This window comes from Peromyscus eremicus, chromosome 9 (genome assembly GCF_949786415.1).
Source record: "Peromyscus eremicus chromosome 9, PerEre_H2_v1, whole genome shotgun sequence".
Lineage (NCBI taxonomy): Eukaryota > Metazoa > Chordata > Mammalia > Rodentia > Cricetidae > Peromyscus > Peromyscus eremicus.
This window is the reverse complement of record NC_081425.1, coordinates 100,466,114-100,481,659: the sequence shown is the minus strand read 5'-3', so window position 1 is coordinate 100,481,659 and position 15,546 is coordinate 100,466,114. Positions and strand designations below refer to the sequence as shown.

General features: G+C 40.5%; 1 protein-coding gene across 1 annotated transcript in view; it reads left to right on the top strand.

Annotated features, from left to right (window-relative positions):
• The first annotated feature begins 1,205 nt into the window (after positions 1–1,205).
• The window catches only part of Znf385d (zinc finger protein 385D), a 270,292-nt gene continuing 255,951 nt past the window's right edge, over positions 1,206–15,546 (top strand). Inside the window, exons 1-2 of the mRNA XM_059273144.1 lie at positions 1,206–1,320; positions 2,064–2,206. Coding sequence (XP_059129127.1) covers positions 1,206–1,320; positions 2,064–2,206 — 258 coding nt within the window. The remainder of the gene's footprint in view (positions 1,321–2,063; positions 2,207–15,546) is intronic.

Here is a 15,546-nt window from a genome sequence, read left to right as displayed (position 1 = left end):
CTTAAAATAAGGAATTGTAGAATCAGGCTGCTGTTGTTGAGTTCTTATTATTCTGAGTAGAAAGCTTCTGTGGACGAAAATGAAGAAGTTACAGCTTCTTACTATGTTTTAACATGATATGTTGTCTTTACCTATATGAGGAATTTTAAGCACAAACATAATACAGAGGATAATAGGGCTATATTCATATCTTCCCTGAGTGAAATTTAAAAAAAAATATTGAAGCTCTATACCAGTTGTGGACACTTTAAAGCTGGACTTTAGTTAAAAATTTTATTTCATTTCCCTGTTTTCTGAAGAGGTGCCAACCAAAAATTTATTTGATTTCTTTAACTTTTTATTAAAAGGAAACTTTGAGGAATACAAAACTCCTGACCGGCTTATCACTGAAGTTTTATGGACGGCCTCTCTAGAAAAGGTTATCCACCCACACTCAATATACTACCAGGTGGATAATAAAATGAGTTTATGGTGTGCTTTGGTAGATATAGGCTTGCTATATTTTGCTTTTATCTCTGTTTGTTTTAACATCTGTTCTCTATTCTTTGACCTATATACTTTATTGGGAAAAAAAAAAAAAGCAAAAACAGTTTGCAGTGCTTATTTGAACTTTGTTGGCCTTGTTCTTCTTAAAGAATATTTCAAGCGGGGAGTTCGAACTGGAAAAAGGAAATTGTGTTTATTTGCTCAAGCTGATTTTATACCTGGAATTCTTGTGCATGGTTAGTTAAATCCTGTGCATATGGCTTTCCTTTCTCGTATTGAGTCTCTCTCATTTTTAGCAGAATTCTACCAGATAGGGTTAGATTTATCACTCAGGAATCTCTCCAGAGTATTTACTTCATGTTCAGGCACCTGGCTGAGGGTAGGACAATGGCCCACTGGCTGTGGGAGCTGTAAAGATGATGCATATGGGGGCTTTGGTTCAGTCTGCTCTCAAATCAAGAAGGTAGGAAAGGAAGTGACTCGGCCTGCCCTTCCTTGTCTTCTGTCTTCTGTGAGGCAAGAAAATACCTCACTGCATTTTGTTTTCCAAATGCTTCTTGGCTTCTCACCAGCAGGTTTTTACAGTCTGTTGCTTGCCTCTCAGATTAGAAGAATGCTGGCATATTTTAACAGTTTCCTAGGATTCAAACAGCCTTTAATTAACGGAAAATTGATGTTTTGGAATGTTATCAAAATACGGGAGACAGAACACGGAAGCCATGCTTCCATCCTTGCAGCTTCTAAATGCAGTTAGTCTGAAAACAGGGCCAGAACTGTGTGCTCCTTGCAACCAGCTGCCTGCCCACCGGCGTGCAGAGGGGGATCTGTGTTGGTGTAATATTCTCATTGCCTGCTCATTGGTGCCCGTCTAAATTCCTCCCACTCATGACTGGGGTGGAGACAGGCAGTTGTTGAATTGTCAAAGCTCCAGGGTGCTGAACAGCTCAGAGTCATTGGGCTTGTAGTGCTGGGTGTGCTGGCTTTTTTAATCCTCTTGTTGCCAGGGCAGTTCGGCTCAGCTGCCTGTGCTTGTGGTTCAGTTTCTTTTCTGTTCCAGATTCATGTCATTATTCTGCCAGAGTTGTGAGTTGGTGAAAAGAGCAGTTCTGCAAAATAGCCACTCAGACTTGAAGCGTATTCTGAGCAGGTTAGTTTTCGAAGAGGAATGGGAGAGCAATGTGGGATTGTAGGGGGTTTCCCTTGAACTCTGGAGAGCTCCGTGATAGTGACATGTCTGACTGGTGCTAAGGGCCTGAGTACCAGGCAATAAAACAAAAGCAAGTTGTGGAATGTGAAATATTGACTGATCCTTACATAATCATATAGCAACTTTCCCAGAGAAATGTGCTGCTCACTTACCTCTGGCTGTCCAATGGCAAAGCTAGCCACTAGCCAAATCTTAGCTGATGGGAGTAGACTCTGTGTCTTGTTTATTCCAGCGACCCAGAAAGCTGTTTTGTTTTTTTTTATTTGTTTGTTTTTGTTTTTTGTTTTGTTTTGTTTTGCCCCAAAGGTCATGGTGTTTTCTTTTCTGTGCCTGGTGTCCCTGACCATCCCCTTTGCTCTTGTCTCTACAGGTGGTACATGCCAGAGTCCTGCTCTCCCAGCCCTGGTCCGGCCGCCAGCCCCTCCTCTGCAGCCATCATTGGATATTAAGCCCTTTCTTCCCTTTCCTCTTGACACTGCAGCTGCAGTCAACCTGTTCCCCAATTTTAATGCGGTGAGTAGCAGATCCAGACTTGTACCTGTCCATGATAAGAAGGCTTAAAGGTCTGGGGTGTTTTTGTTACTGTTTCTGTCTTACGGTATTGTTTACCCCGTGGTGTTTCTGTGTGCCATGGTGAAGTTAGAAAGAGAAAGTTCAAGGAGTCAGGCTCCTGGGGTGGGAGATGGAAAGAGAATTCATTGGTTGACATGACTTGATGTCATCAATGAGAACCTTTCTTGTAAAACAGACAACTCTGCTTTTTTTTATTTTTTTTTTTTTTTGGAACTTGCCAAACTGAAATTGAACAAATTTGTTATTGAGTGTAAAAGCTGAAATTGAGGGTAGCTTTTTTACATGTGAGTCTTCTAAGTTGCTTCAAATCTATGTTTCTTTTCTATTGCAATAAATAGGACTGTGAACGTAGGAAGAACTGAAGCTGATGCCCCTAAATTGCTTGTTTTCCATTTCTCTCTAACAGTGAAGTGGTTGAGTGTGTGTGTGTGTGTGTGTGTGTGTGTGTGTGTGTCTGTATCTGTGTGTGTGTCTCTGTGTGTGTGTGTGTGTGTGTGTGTCTGTGTCTGTGTGTCTGTGTGTCTGTGTGTGTGTGTATCTGTAGGTGTGAGAGCAAAGAGCTGGGATGTTGTAATACAGAGGCCATTGCTGTAGGGGGTCAGTTGTGCCTCATATCTGACCTAGTACCTTCCTCAAGATGAGAAGCTCCTAGCATGTAGAAGCTCCAAGGTTGGGTTGGACAGTGGGATTACTTTCTAAATTACAACATTATACCCTTTCTAGCACCTTCACTCAACTGCTAAACTCTGAGAACCCCTTTCCTCTAAAAACAGAGGTGTCTCTCCTCTAAAATCAGGGAGCATGACCTCTAAAGTCTATAAAATCAAGAGATTTTCTTGGTTCTGTGTGTTGCTGTTGGATTTCCTATCCCCTCTTAGATGAGTGGCTAAATGTTACTAAATGTTATTTCATCCCAAAGGCCAAAATAATACTGTCTGATAAATCCAAAAATGTGATAACTTAGCTTATATAGCTGTTTTCCTCTTTAGCCTAAACCTACTTACGACTCTGACACCCCTCTTCATTCCACCACACCCTTCATTCCCGGTTACAGATGAGTCAGGTCAAATGTTTCTTAAATTACTTTGTTTCTTTGGACTTTGTTGGAAGCCCTCTCAGCACAAGTTCAATTATTTTCTTGTCTCTATTTTCACTTTTTTAAGATGCCTGTAAGTTGGCCTTCATCATTTTTATTATAATTGGGGTATGTGTGTGTGTGTGTGTGTGTGTGTGTTTGCACACCATGAGAATATTCTTGGGATAGAAACTGAAGTGAACTCAAAATGGTTAGAAACAAGTAAGTCGCTTGTTTCCTGAGAATCACCTGCTTCGGCTTTCAGCAGTTGCTGCAATGCCGGGCAGGGCTTATGAGTGACAGGATGTGTCAACACAGCCAAAGAAAAGAGGATTAAGTTGAGAGGTCACCAAGTGCCCAGTGAGCTCAGTAATACAGTTTTCTGGTTGCAGTAACTTACCCAGAGATGAACTTAAGAAAAAGTATAATAATCTGCCCACAATGAAGCCATTCAAGAGAATGGAGATCCAGGAGGACTTACTTTCTTAATAGTGTTTTATCACCAGGACTTAGAACATGCCAGATACTATTTAAATGACAATAATATGCTAGTCAATACTAGTAGACCAAGGTATATCCTATAATCACTTTGTATTTAGTTGAGGAAGAAGAATTTTCCATAAGAACCTTATTTTGAGATGGATAGGGTAAGCTAGACATGATAGTGTATGCTTGTCATCCCAGCCCTCAGGAGGCTAAGACAGGAGTATCTTGAGTTCAAGGTCAGCCTAATCTCATATTGAAAGACTTTATTGAGAGAGAGAGAGAGAGAGAGAGAGAGAGAGAGAGAGAGAGAGAGAGAGGAAAGAAAGAAAGAAAGAAAGAAAGAAAGAAAGAAAGGAAGGAAGGAAGAAAGGAAGAAAGAAAAAGAAAATATTTCATTAGAAGGCAGTTAGTATAGAGATGAGACTAAGAGACAAGGGTTAGGGGAGTGCTTGACCCTAAGTGTATTAGCTTTACCACCCTCTCCACGACTCAGGGAACATTATGGAAGAGGGGACATAAAGAAGGAAAGATCTGGAAGATACATAGGTGTGTTACAAACAGATGTTTTCTGGATATACCACGGTGGTTCCATTCATGAACTCACTGCAGGGATGCATTCAAGAACTATCTAAACCCATGGATAGCTGCATAAGACCCAAACATGACAGGGGCCGTTCATATTTCATCATGGACAAGGTTCCATCTTTTCCTGAGGGACTATTGTCAGTGAATGGTTGCTGGGGAAGGGGTGTCATGTCACATTCCTCTGTTGCAGGGTAGAGACCCAAAAATAAATCAGTATGACCAAAGTCTGAATTGGGATTCTTGTTTAGTCTGCCAGGAGAGAAATATTTCTCACAGAGCAGCCTTGCCTGGAATGTGTTTTACAGGTAGCCTTTAAAGGCAAAGAACAGAGAAAAACTATATCCTGGTTGGCAATTGCAAGGGGAAATAAAGCAAGCAAGTAAGTGAACAGTTTAACGGAAGCCAAAATCATGCAGTTAGCTGGGGCATTGCGACCCTGAGTTTCTAGAACAGGATTGGGTGCTTTCCCAGTGGACTTCACAGCAGTGGTAGAAAATAAGGGGTCAGTTTCAGGTTAAACCAAAGATGGCTCCAGCTGAGACAAGATGGAGAAACCCTTGCCCTGTCACACTTCAGTGGTATAGCTACTGAAAAGCCCATGCTCCAGTAAGCAACTTCCCTTCCATGCTTATGGAGGTAATTAAAGTCACACACTAAAAAGACATGGAAGTGGAGAGGGACTTGTTGGGCCGAAAAGTTCAGCAGGAGAAGGAAGTGGGTGGGAGAGGAAGATGAGTAAAAATATACATGTATGAAACTATCTGAAATAAAAAGGAAGGAAACAATGGAAGGAGGAAGCAAGAGAGTGGGGAGGAAAGGAGGGAGGGAAGAAATGGACTCAGGCAGGAATACAATAGCATAAAGTTTACGTTTCTAAGACTATAGCTTCTTACCTTGACTTTTTTAAAATATAAGAAATTATTTTATTCATTTTACATATCAACCACAGATTCCCCTCTAATCCCTCCTCCTGCTCCCCCCAGCCTTTCCCCCCTCCACCTCTCATCCCCTCCTCTGAAAGGGTAAGGCTTCCTGTGGGAAGACCAGAGGAAAACTCACCAAACACTGACATTCTTTCCTGTTAAATGACATCACTGCAGACCCCCAGCTCCTTTCCCTGATCTCTTTGTCTATCTTTAGGCTACGTGGCTTTCTGGCAACAGTTTGCTCCCACGAGCACCTGGGCTATAATTCATCAAGGTGCTTTACCTGGCCTGGGAGATCACTTGGCAACCTGGCATGCCAGTCTCAAGTCAGCTTTACAGTTGTTTAGGAAATTTTTGGAAGATTATTCAAGCCTAATTTAAACTTTCAATACGCCTCTTGGGAAACATTAAAAACAAAGTGGTTATCTTGATTGACAGTGAGGATTGTTTGTCCTAATGAAAAAAAAAAATGATCCGCTGTGCTCTTCGACTAAAAGCCAATCTCTTCACCTTCTTTGCTGCTGTTTCCTCTTCTTAAGGATAAAGTGGACAGCCAGGCTGTGGTGGCAGACACCCTTAATACCAGGACAGAGAAGCAGAGTCAGACAGACGTCAGTGAGTTTGAGGCCAGGCTGGTCTGCAGAGTTCCGGACAGTCAGGGCTACATAAAGAAACCCTGTCTCAAACCACCCTCCAATAATAATAATAATAATAATAATAATAATAATAATAATAATAATAATGTAGACATGTGAACCTCTTCCTTTTGGTAGTTATGTCATTCAAAGTTGGATGTGTTGCTCCTTGTGAGTGAAGACAGCCTGTGTGATTCAAAGTGGACTCTGCAGCTGGACTAAGTTTAAATACTAGGAACATTTCATATCACACATATGACCTTGAATAAGTCCTACATTTCCTGTGTGCCTTAGTATCTTCATCCACAAAATAGGACTAGTAATAGGACATATTATATGTGTGCTGAGTATGTGAGACAAACTTGAAAACAGGGCTTAGGCATATGGGCAGACTATTGAATGATGCAGTCATGTTCTCGTAAGGGCCTTCAGAACTCTTCTGAGTTCAAACCTGGCAGTTCATTGGTTAACTGGTTTTGAGAGTTTGACATAATGTTTTCCTGTTTTCTGAAGTCTGACTTGTATTGCTATTTGTTCACTAGGACATAGGACTATTCCTATGCTTGGTGCTTATTCTTTGGTTGTTCTAGCATTGGTCAAGCTACAGCTAGTTAAGGAGTAAGCCTTTCTTGCTTTCAAACAAGGAGAATGTTTGGAAAGTCCACAGTCTTGGGCTTTAGACTCAGAATTGGGACATAGAACATCTCTGTAAGCGTTACTGTGGATTCTTGATTTTATAGCAGTTGGAAATTCAATCTAGGGTGTCTTAAATTTAGTTTTATTGCTGTTTCCAATTTTGAGTTCAGAAGATCTCAATTCATCAAGCTGAAGATAAATCTAATTGAGTTTCTTTTTCTAGGTTTATTTATTTAATTTTCTGTATATGAGTATTTGCCTACATGTATGTATATGTGCCATATGCATTCCTGGTACCCAAGAAAATCAGCAGAAAGTGTTAGATCACTTTGACATGGAGTTAAAGATGGTTGTGAGGCACCATGTGGGTTCTGTGATCAAATCCAGGTGACCTGAAAGAGTATCAACTGCTCTTAATCACCGAACCATCTCTCCAGCCCCTCCAATCTAATTTCATTACAGAGTATGCTAAAGTTTTAGAACCTAGTAGTTCCACCTACCCTGTGCGGGGGGAGGCATTGCTGGTTAAATTATTTGTGTGCATAGGCATTCATAAGTTGCTTGTGGTTGGATTGGCCATTTAGGTAACAAGCTTTTTCTGTATTGTACTTAGGACTCACAAACTTCTCAAGACTGCTCAAATCTCTTCACCTTCTTTGCAGACATATCATGTAACTATTATTTCATTGGAAGAAAGTACTCCTTAGCCACCCTGCCACCAACTTTCACTCATCTACCATTTTAAACAATTTTCATGATGATCAGTGATCATCTGTTTCATTTTCCCTCAACAGTATGACTAGGGCATCCTCTGCTTATTTAGGGTAAGGTATGCTATAAAATTGAAAGAAATATTACAAAGCATTCTTTTAAAGGAAAATATATAAAAGTGTAACTAGCCATCACTGCTTATTGCCCTTCTATAAGAATATAAGCCACTGGGTTCATATGTGAGTCAAAACAAATATCAAAATGAATCAATGAAAATAAGCACAGTGAGGGGCCATAGGTGTTCAGTAAGAGCTGTTGTTGACACAGCAAAAATATTAGGATTCCTTAGCCTCTTTAAAGCTACTTGTCAGGAAGGGACAAAATAAATGTTTCTTGGCTCAAAGAACGCTATATTCTTAAATGTTCCAGAAAGTGTTGCACAAAAGAAAGTTCTTTATGCACCACCACCCACAACCTTTATTAGTAGACATTTCTGTGTCATTGTGACCAAAATCTTGATAGAAATGACGTTAAAGAGGAATGGTTTATTCTGGTTTATAGTCTCAGGAAGTTGTAGTTCATCAGAGTTAGGAAAGCAGGGTAGATATGTGTAGTAGAGACTCCTCATGGCATGGGACAGCTGAGGAAGCAGAATGTTTCAGACTGGAACCAAGGGAAGGTATATCCTTCAAAGCCCACCCTAGTGACCTGCTTCTGCTAACAAGGTCACACCTATTAAAGGCTTCAAAAGTTTTAAAACTCACTGTAACCAAGGAATAAGCTTGCAAAACATGCAGATATATGATCATGTCAGATCCAAATCATAATGCTGCCCTTCAATTACTCAAGAAAATTTCAGTGTTCAAAAATATTCAGACTTAGGGAACCCATTCTAATGGGTGTTTCTAAACAAATTTACCTCATTCAGAAATCAGGTAGATAATGTTAAGGAAGGAAAGAATTGAAATGGCACAAATTAATCCATTGAATCAACTGCCTCTTGGATTCATCTACTGTGGAAATCACCAAGAGTAGCGCTATCAGAGATTCTATCATGACCCCTTCTACAAAAATAGTTCAGTGTATAAGGAGTTTGACAATGGACTACATGGGTGCTTTGATAGAGATGATCACATCATAGAATGTCAGCACTGTAGTGCACTTCTCCTATAGTTGGTGAGAAAAAAAATCTACTGTTCTTGGCATTCAAACAGTGGATGGTTTAATGTAAAGATTTAGCTTCTTGTGAAATCTTTGGCTGCTTACAAAAAAATGAAGATAAACTTGCTTCTGGCCAAAGCTTTTCTGTGGTTCACACAGAATTGGGGAGTTAGGAAAACACCAGATACCCTGTACAAGAATTTCTTTCACTCAAATCCTATGACCTTCTTTTCCTTAATGGGATCTGCCAGTAGGATTTACAGGCACAAAGATGTGGGGTGCAGAGCTGAACTGCCCACATAAGGCCTCAGTAGTACAAGCTACATTGAATCAGAAGACCTGGAACATGTCTGCAACCAGAGTTTGGAAGGAAGTCCAGTGCAGACCTGATGTACCATACTGTAAAAATTAGAATAACTCAACATTTAAGTTTGTTATCTGAGATTACGTAGGCTTTCCAAATTCTGGAGATTAAAACCGAGACTGGGTTTTGGAAAGGCCTGGAAATGTTGTTCAGAATGGGATCAAATTATTAAGGCGTGTTGTTTGACAGTTTTCTCCCTGAACCTTACAGACTCCCTTTAATTTTCATATCTATCATGTATTTTCTTCATATTCCAGTCTACAGCCATGGCATTGTGTGACTTTGACTCTGGAGATGTGAATCGATGTCTATTCACCACAGATACTGGGATTAATTATGGGAATACCAGTGAAGGGTTGCCTATAGGAATATGGATGAATCTGAGATGGCTGTAACATCAAAAAGCCCACCCCAGCCTAGGTGATCACTTGCAAAAGCTGAGTAACTGGAGCTCCCTGTATGACTTACAGACAGCTTGACACATCAGAGAGTCTTCTATCCCCAGAAGTTCTACTGCTTACATAACTTTGATGAGATGCTCTGTGACTTGGTACATGTTTCAAGAACTTCTGAAATTTTAAGTTATTTCCTTCCTGAGTCTTGCATGCTTCAACTACTTTCTGAGTCTTAATGAGCCTAACCCCAGGAAGGAGTATTTCAACTAGAAGGAAAATGCCACACAACAGATGTTAATGATGAACATTTGAAATATCGTCATAAAGCTACATTTGAAGGTTTCCTGAGGACTGATGGACTCTTGGCTCTACTTCTCATTCTCCATGGCTTTTCTTATTGTTATGAATAAGGAAATGAGGAAAACTGGTTGAATGTACCTTTCTATGCCTTGTACTCAGTAGAAAAAGAGTACTCTCCTTTCTCAGGGATGATCATAGAGATCACAAGGGGAAGGGGGGAGGGGGCGGGGGGAGGAAGACTCTATTTGGCTCTGGCCAACAATCTTTTAATGTAAAAATATGAATTAGTATGAAAAAATGATTTCATAAGGGAGAGAACAAGGTAGAGGAGGAAGTGAGAGAGAGAGAGAGAGAGAGAGAGAGAGAGAGAGAGAGAATGATTCAAAATAAAAAGATCAGCTCCTAGCAGAGCAGTGAACACTACTCTAGTTTCCCATCATCCTCTTTCTCATCAACATGAACTCCTTGAAATTGAAGTATAGAAGATTTTCTTAAATATTACTATCATATTTATTTATGTGTGTGGGCATGCATGCATGGCCCACGTACGGAGGTCAGAAGATGATTTTGGGGAGTCGGCTCTCTCTACCATATGAGTTCCAGATATTGAACTCAGGTTGTCAGGCTCAGCAGCAGGTGCTTTTATCCACTGAGCTATCTTGCCAGCTCCAGATTAGAAGTTTTGTCAGTTGCAAGAAAGGCAGGAGGGGGAGGGAAAAGAGAGGCAGGCTGGGGCAAAGAAGAGGAGTTCTTGCTATTTATACAAGTACTTCTCCTATGAGTTGTGGGAAATTATGTTAAAATGTAGATTCATAGTTAGTAGTTCTGAGATGTTTTAAATTAGAAATTTCATAGGTTTGTGGAGCTGGAAGGTATTACCTTTCAGAAGAGAGATATTAGGGGTGCTCGCATTCAGGGACAGAGTGGTCCTGAAGGGAAAGGCCCCACAGGTGGATGTGGACTCATCACTGGAACACAGAGAGAGAGCTGACTGGCTAGAGGATCTGTAACCTAACAGGGTGGAGGGAGAAGCTAGAGGACAGATGTAAACATTGGACAGTAATCATGGCAATGCAGGGCTTATGCATGCATTCAGCAAGTGGTCACTGAGGACTTGCCATATGAAGGACCTGGAGGATTCAGCTGTGAAACTCATAGCTAAGTCCTCGGTAGCATAACTTACCCTCTGGTGTGAAAAACACATGAATGAGTTTTCATTTGCTTCTTCAGTGATTTCTTTGTTTTATAAACTTTATAGTCCTACTGAACAACTCTCAGGGTAGGAAAATGTGCCTACTGAAAATAATTTTATTCAAAAGCATCTGCTGTAAGCACAGCTTTACTGGATATAATTGAGTGTGAGGGTAAGGAATGGGTAATTCAGCTCCGACTGATCCACTTACTGAGCTTTTGTTGGACCCTGGCTATGTGTCTGAACAGTTTCCACAGCAGGTTTACAATAGTGAGAGGAAGGGAAAGAAAAGCATGAAGGGAGGAGAGGGATGAGAAGGGGACAGGGGAGGGAACGAAGAGCAGAGAGGAGGAAAGCGTGATGGGAGGATGAGGATAAGTGAGAAAAGGAGGAAGAGTTGGAGGGGGAGAATAGGGAAGAAAAACAGAACAGAAAGGAGAGGGAAGAACAGAAGACAAGGGGGCGGAGGGGGAGAAGAGGGGGAGAAGAGGGGAGGAGAGGAAGGAGGGGGAGGAGGGGGAGGAGGAGGAGGAGAGGGAGGAGGTGGAGGAGGGGGAGAAGAGGGGAGGAGAGGGAGGAGGGGGAGAGGGAGGAGGGGGAGGAGAGGGAGGAGGGGGAGGAAGGGTAGAGAGATTAAAGCAGTAGGAGGGAGAGAATGCAGCTCTTACTTCAGAGTTCATATACCTGAGTAGTTACTCCTTAAAATCCTCTTCCCTAAGGAAAACAAAACATCTAGATAGTAAAACACCAGATTAGATAGGAAGCTGTGCAAGCAGGGGGCCTATTTTTATATTCCACTACATTTGTTGAAAAGCACTGCAGAAAAGTGGTAGGCTAGTTTGCTTTACCTATCAGCTTGATACAACCTCACCTGAGAAAGGACTGCTAACTAAAGAGATTACCCAGATCAGGTTGGCTTATGGGCATATCTGTGGGGAGCTAATCTTGATTGTCAATTGAAAAAAGAGTGCCCAGTCCACTGTGGGCAGCACCATTCCCCTGAGCAAGTGATCCTACACACTATAAGAAAGCTAGATATGCATGACCCTGCAAGCAAGCTAGCAAACAGCATTCCTCCTTGATTTCTGTTTCAAGTTCCTGCCATTACTTCCCTTAAGGGTGGGTTGTCATAGGAAACTATAAGCCAAATAGCGCTTTCCTCCCCTAAGACGTTTTGGGCTGTGGTGTTTTAACATAGCAGCAGGAAGGAACTCAGACAAGCAGTTAAACCATTGTGAGTACCTGTACTTAGATGATCAAATAAAGTTCTTTGAAGCTTTTGCTAGCAGACCTCTAGGAAAGGAGACATCACTGGGGAGGTTCAAAGGAAACTGGATGGTAACGGTTCATCTATGATCAGAATCAGAGGTCAGTTCCATGTTTATCTTCTCTTTCCAATACAGAACCTCAATTATTCTATATTATTTTCTGATCTGAGATCAGCATTATAGTGGAGAATTCCATATTTACAGTGTTACATAATGCTGTTCATTAAGAAGATCATAATACAGAACCTGGGTCACAGCACAGACTTAGCAAACAATTCATTAATGAGTAAGTACAAGAAAGGCAGACATATATAGATAAATGGAAAGAAGGGAAAAACCACAGTAGATAATTAATTGGAAAGAGAGTCACAATTTGTGCCATGGAAACGAAGATGTCTCAATAAGAAAACACAAATCTAGGAGCTGGAAAGATAGCCCAGTGGTTAAGAGCACTGGCTCCTCTTCCCAAGTACCCAGCACCTACATCGAAGCTCACAACTGTCTGTAACTGCACCTATCTCCTCTGTACGGAGGTACATGCAGACTAAATATCCACAGATAAAATTAATGAACCTTTTTTAAAAAGAAAGAAAACACAAAATCTAAGTGCTCACTCTTTCACATATTGGAGTCCTTCTATCTAGCCAGAATTAGCAATTTAAGTAAGTATGATGAAGCATAACACAGCATTAAACATCCCATAAATTCTAATTCATAGTTTTATGTTGGCTCATGTATTCATTTATTTTTATTGTATGAGTAGACAGTGATGTGAAATCCCCAGAGACTGTCTATAGAATAGATGCTAAAGTCAGTCCTTTGTAATATCCATCAATTGTGTTATGTAAGTCGGGAAGGGGCACATGGACATCAGACATTTTAGGATGTTAAAGGGACAGTGTAAGTGAGTTTGAGCTATAGAAAATAGTTCAGAACTGAAGTTGAAGCATGCACCTACAATACTGATTAACACAGAGGGCTCCAAGTGGATCGTTTCTATTTTACCCTCAGATATACACCTGCCAGAAGCTACCATTTCTTCCACCTTTAGGATTGAATTGTGTATTGATCAGCTCTAACTCAAAAATACAAAATCTGAAGTGTTCCAGAATCTGAAAGACTGTGAGTCTTGGCATGATGTCACAGATGGAAAATTGTGTATATGAGCCAATGAGATTCATTACATTTAAAAATATTGTTTAACATCATCTCCAGGCTATGTATATGATGTGCATATTTAAAATATGATTCATGTTTCACTTGGGTCTCATCCGTAAGTTGTCTCATTATGTATATATAATATTCACCAATCTGACAATCTGAAGAGACCCTTAATCAGAAATCCCAAGCAATTTAGATTGGGGATACTTAACCTACACCACTGTACTTGCTGCCGTGCATTGTCTATTTTATGTATGTGTCTATGTAGCCCTTGCCTACATGCATAAGAGTCTCTACACCAAGAAAAAAATAACCTGTAAATAAATAATGACTCTTGAAATATTACTGTCTTCTGTGACTATGTCGTTACCTAGCTAGAGTCATGGGAAACTTTCCTTCCTCCAGCCCATGCTAGGAGTGGAAGAAATGGAGGTTAACTACATGTCTGTGTGGTTAGTTCAAAGAAACATTAGTTGGATTCCGTTTATACATTAGAAACTGCTCTGAGTTACTGTAACTGTTGCTGCCACTAAAATAAGTAGGAAGCACAGGTGAAATTATGAATTGAAAACCAAGCCTGTCTTCCGTGATCACAACTGACAGAGGGGAGGTGTATCTGTAGGTGGATGCCTTCATACATATGGTATTGATGGCTAAGCTCCTCACCCTTTGGCAACAAACGCAGCAGATTGTGCATTCCTTATGTATGCACTAACTGTGTCATATTTGTATTGCAGAACCTCTTAAGAAACATCTGCTTATGGGGTCCTCTTTCCTCATGCTTCCTATGGAAACAAATATGCAAGCATGTTTGCTGAGCCCTGCAGCTTCCTGTGAAAACAAAAGATTGTAGAAGTCAAGCAACTCATTATAATGATCTGGACACACACACACACACACACACACACACACACACACACACACAAAAAAAAAAAAAAAAAAAAAAAAAAAAAAAAAAAAAAAAAAAAACAAAAAACACATTCAATATAGACTACCCAGGCATGGAAATAAAAGTCTAAAGAAATACACAGCACACAAGTTGGTTTTTTCTTCTCCTTTGCAACAGTCTTTTACTGTTTGAATGGCTAGTGCATTGTTATGCTTCAGAGTGTAAACAGCTAAAGATGCTTTCATACTGCTCCCCCTGGACACTCACTGCTCTCTCTTAAGTAATGGTCAGAGAGGTAAGCTACTTTTCCACCTGTCCTTCCAGAGAAGATGGTGAAAGCCTATTGCCCCATATATACATGTATACACAGATGATTTGAGATATTGCTTTAATCATATGGAGATGAAACTTTGAAAAGAATGTGTCTGTTTCTGATGGACCATCTTATTACTCAGTGAGATTCTGGGAAAAAAAGCAGAAGGTCAGTATGAAAACATGGAAGCTCACACAGTTCACAATGGTCTCACAACTGCCTGGCCATTTCTGTGCCACACACACTTTCTTAGATGTAGACATATTCAGAAGGAAAGGAAGATTTTAGCATTAATTTGTTTTAGCCTCATATCATTTACTTTATGGAAAAAAAAAACCTAGAATGATTTAAACAAAACAAACCCTGAGAGTCTTGGCCACTGCTTCTTGTTTACAATGCCAACCATTAAATCCTAGTACTATGAATTGAATTATGTCCCTCAAAATTCACACATTAAAGTGCTACCCCCACTGAATTACAGTGTGACCTTGTAAATAGGGTCCTTAAAATATAATTAGCTAACATGAAGTTATAAGGTAGGACCTAATGCATTATGGTCCTAGAGTCACATTCAGAGGAAGGGCTGTGGAGATACAGAGAGGGAGACCAGAAGTATTTATTCCCTCACAGCCTCCTGAAGGAGCCAACCCCACCAAGCCCATATTCGAGACTTCTTGCTTCCAGAACAGAGAATAAAAAATTTTTGTTGTTGTTCTTGAAATGCCCCTAGGTTTTGGTATTGTGTTACCAGCCCTAGTAAAAAAAGAACTTTTGAGTCATCTGATCATCTACCTGCTCTTGCCTCACAATGTGCCTAACACCTGGCAATCCGAGGTTTTGCTTGACTAGATCAGTGGCACCAAGCAAGCATCCACCTGGGAATTAGAGTCTCAGCCAGCTGCACTGTAAGGCAATTCTGTTTGGAACCGTTTCACCCTTCCCAAAATACTGCATACCAACGAAGAAGCCAACATAAATATATTGCCTTTTAAACAAAAAATAGCTTGGCACTCATACTCAAGGAAGCACTTTTGCACTTGTTAAGTTTATTTTCACAAGAGATTTGCAGGTCATAGGTGTTATATGAATTGTATAGGAAAGATGATTGAACTCTGAGAGAGGAAATTATTTGCTTCCACGTAGGAGTCAGTGGCTGAATCATGGCTTGACTCTAGGCTCGACA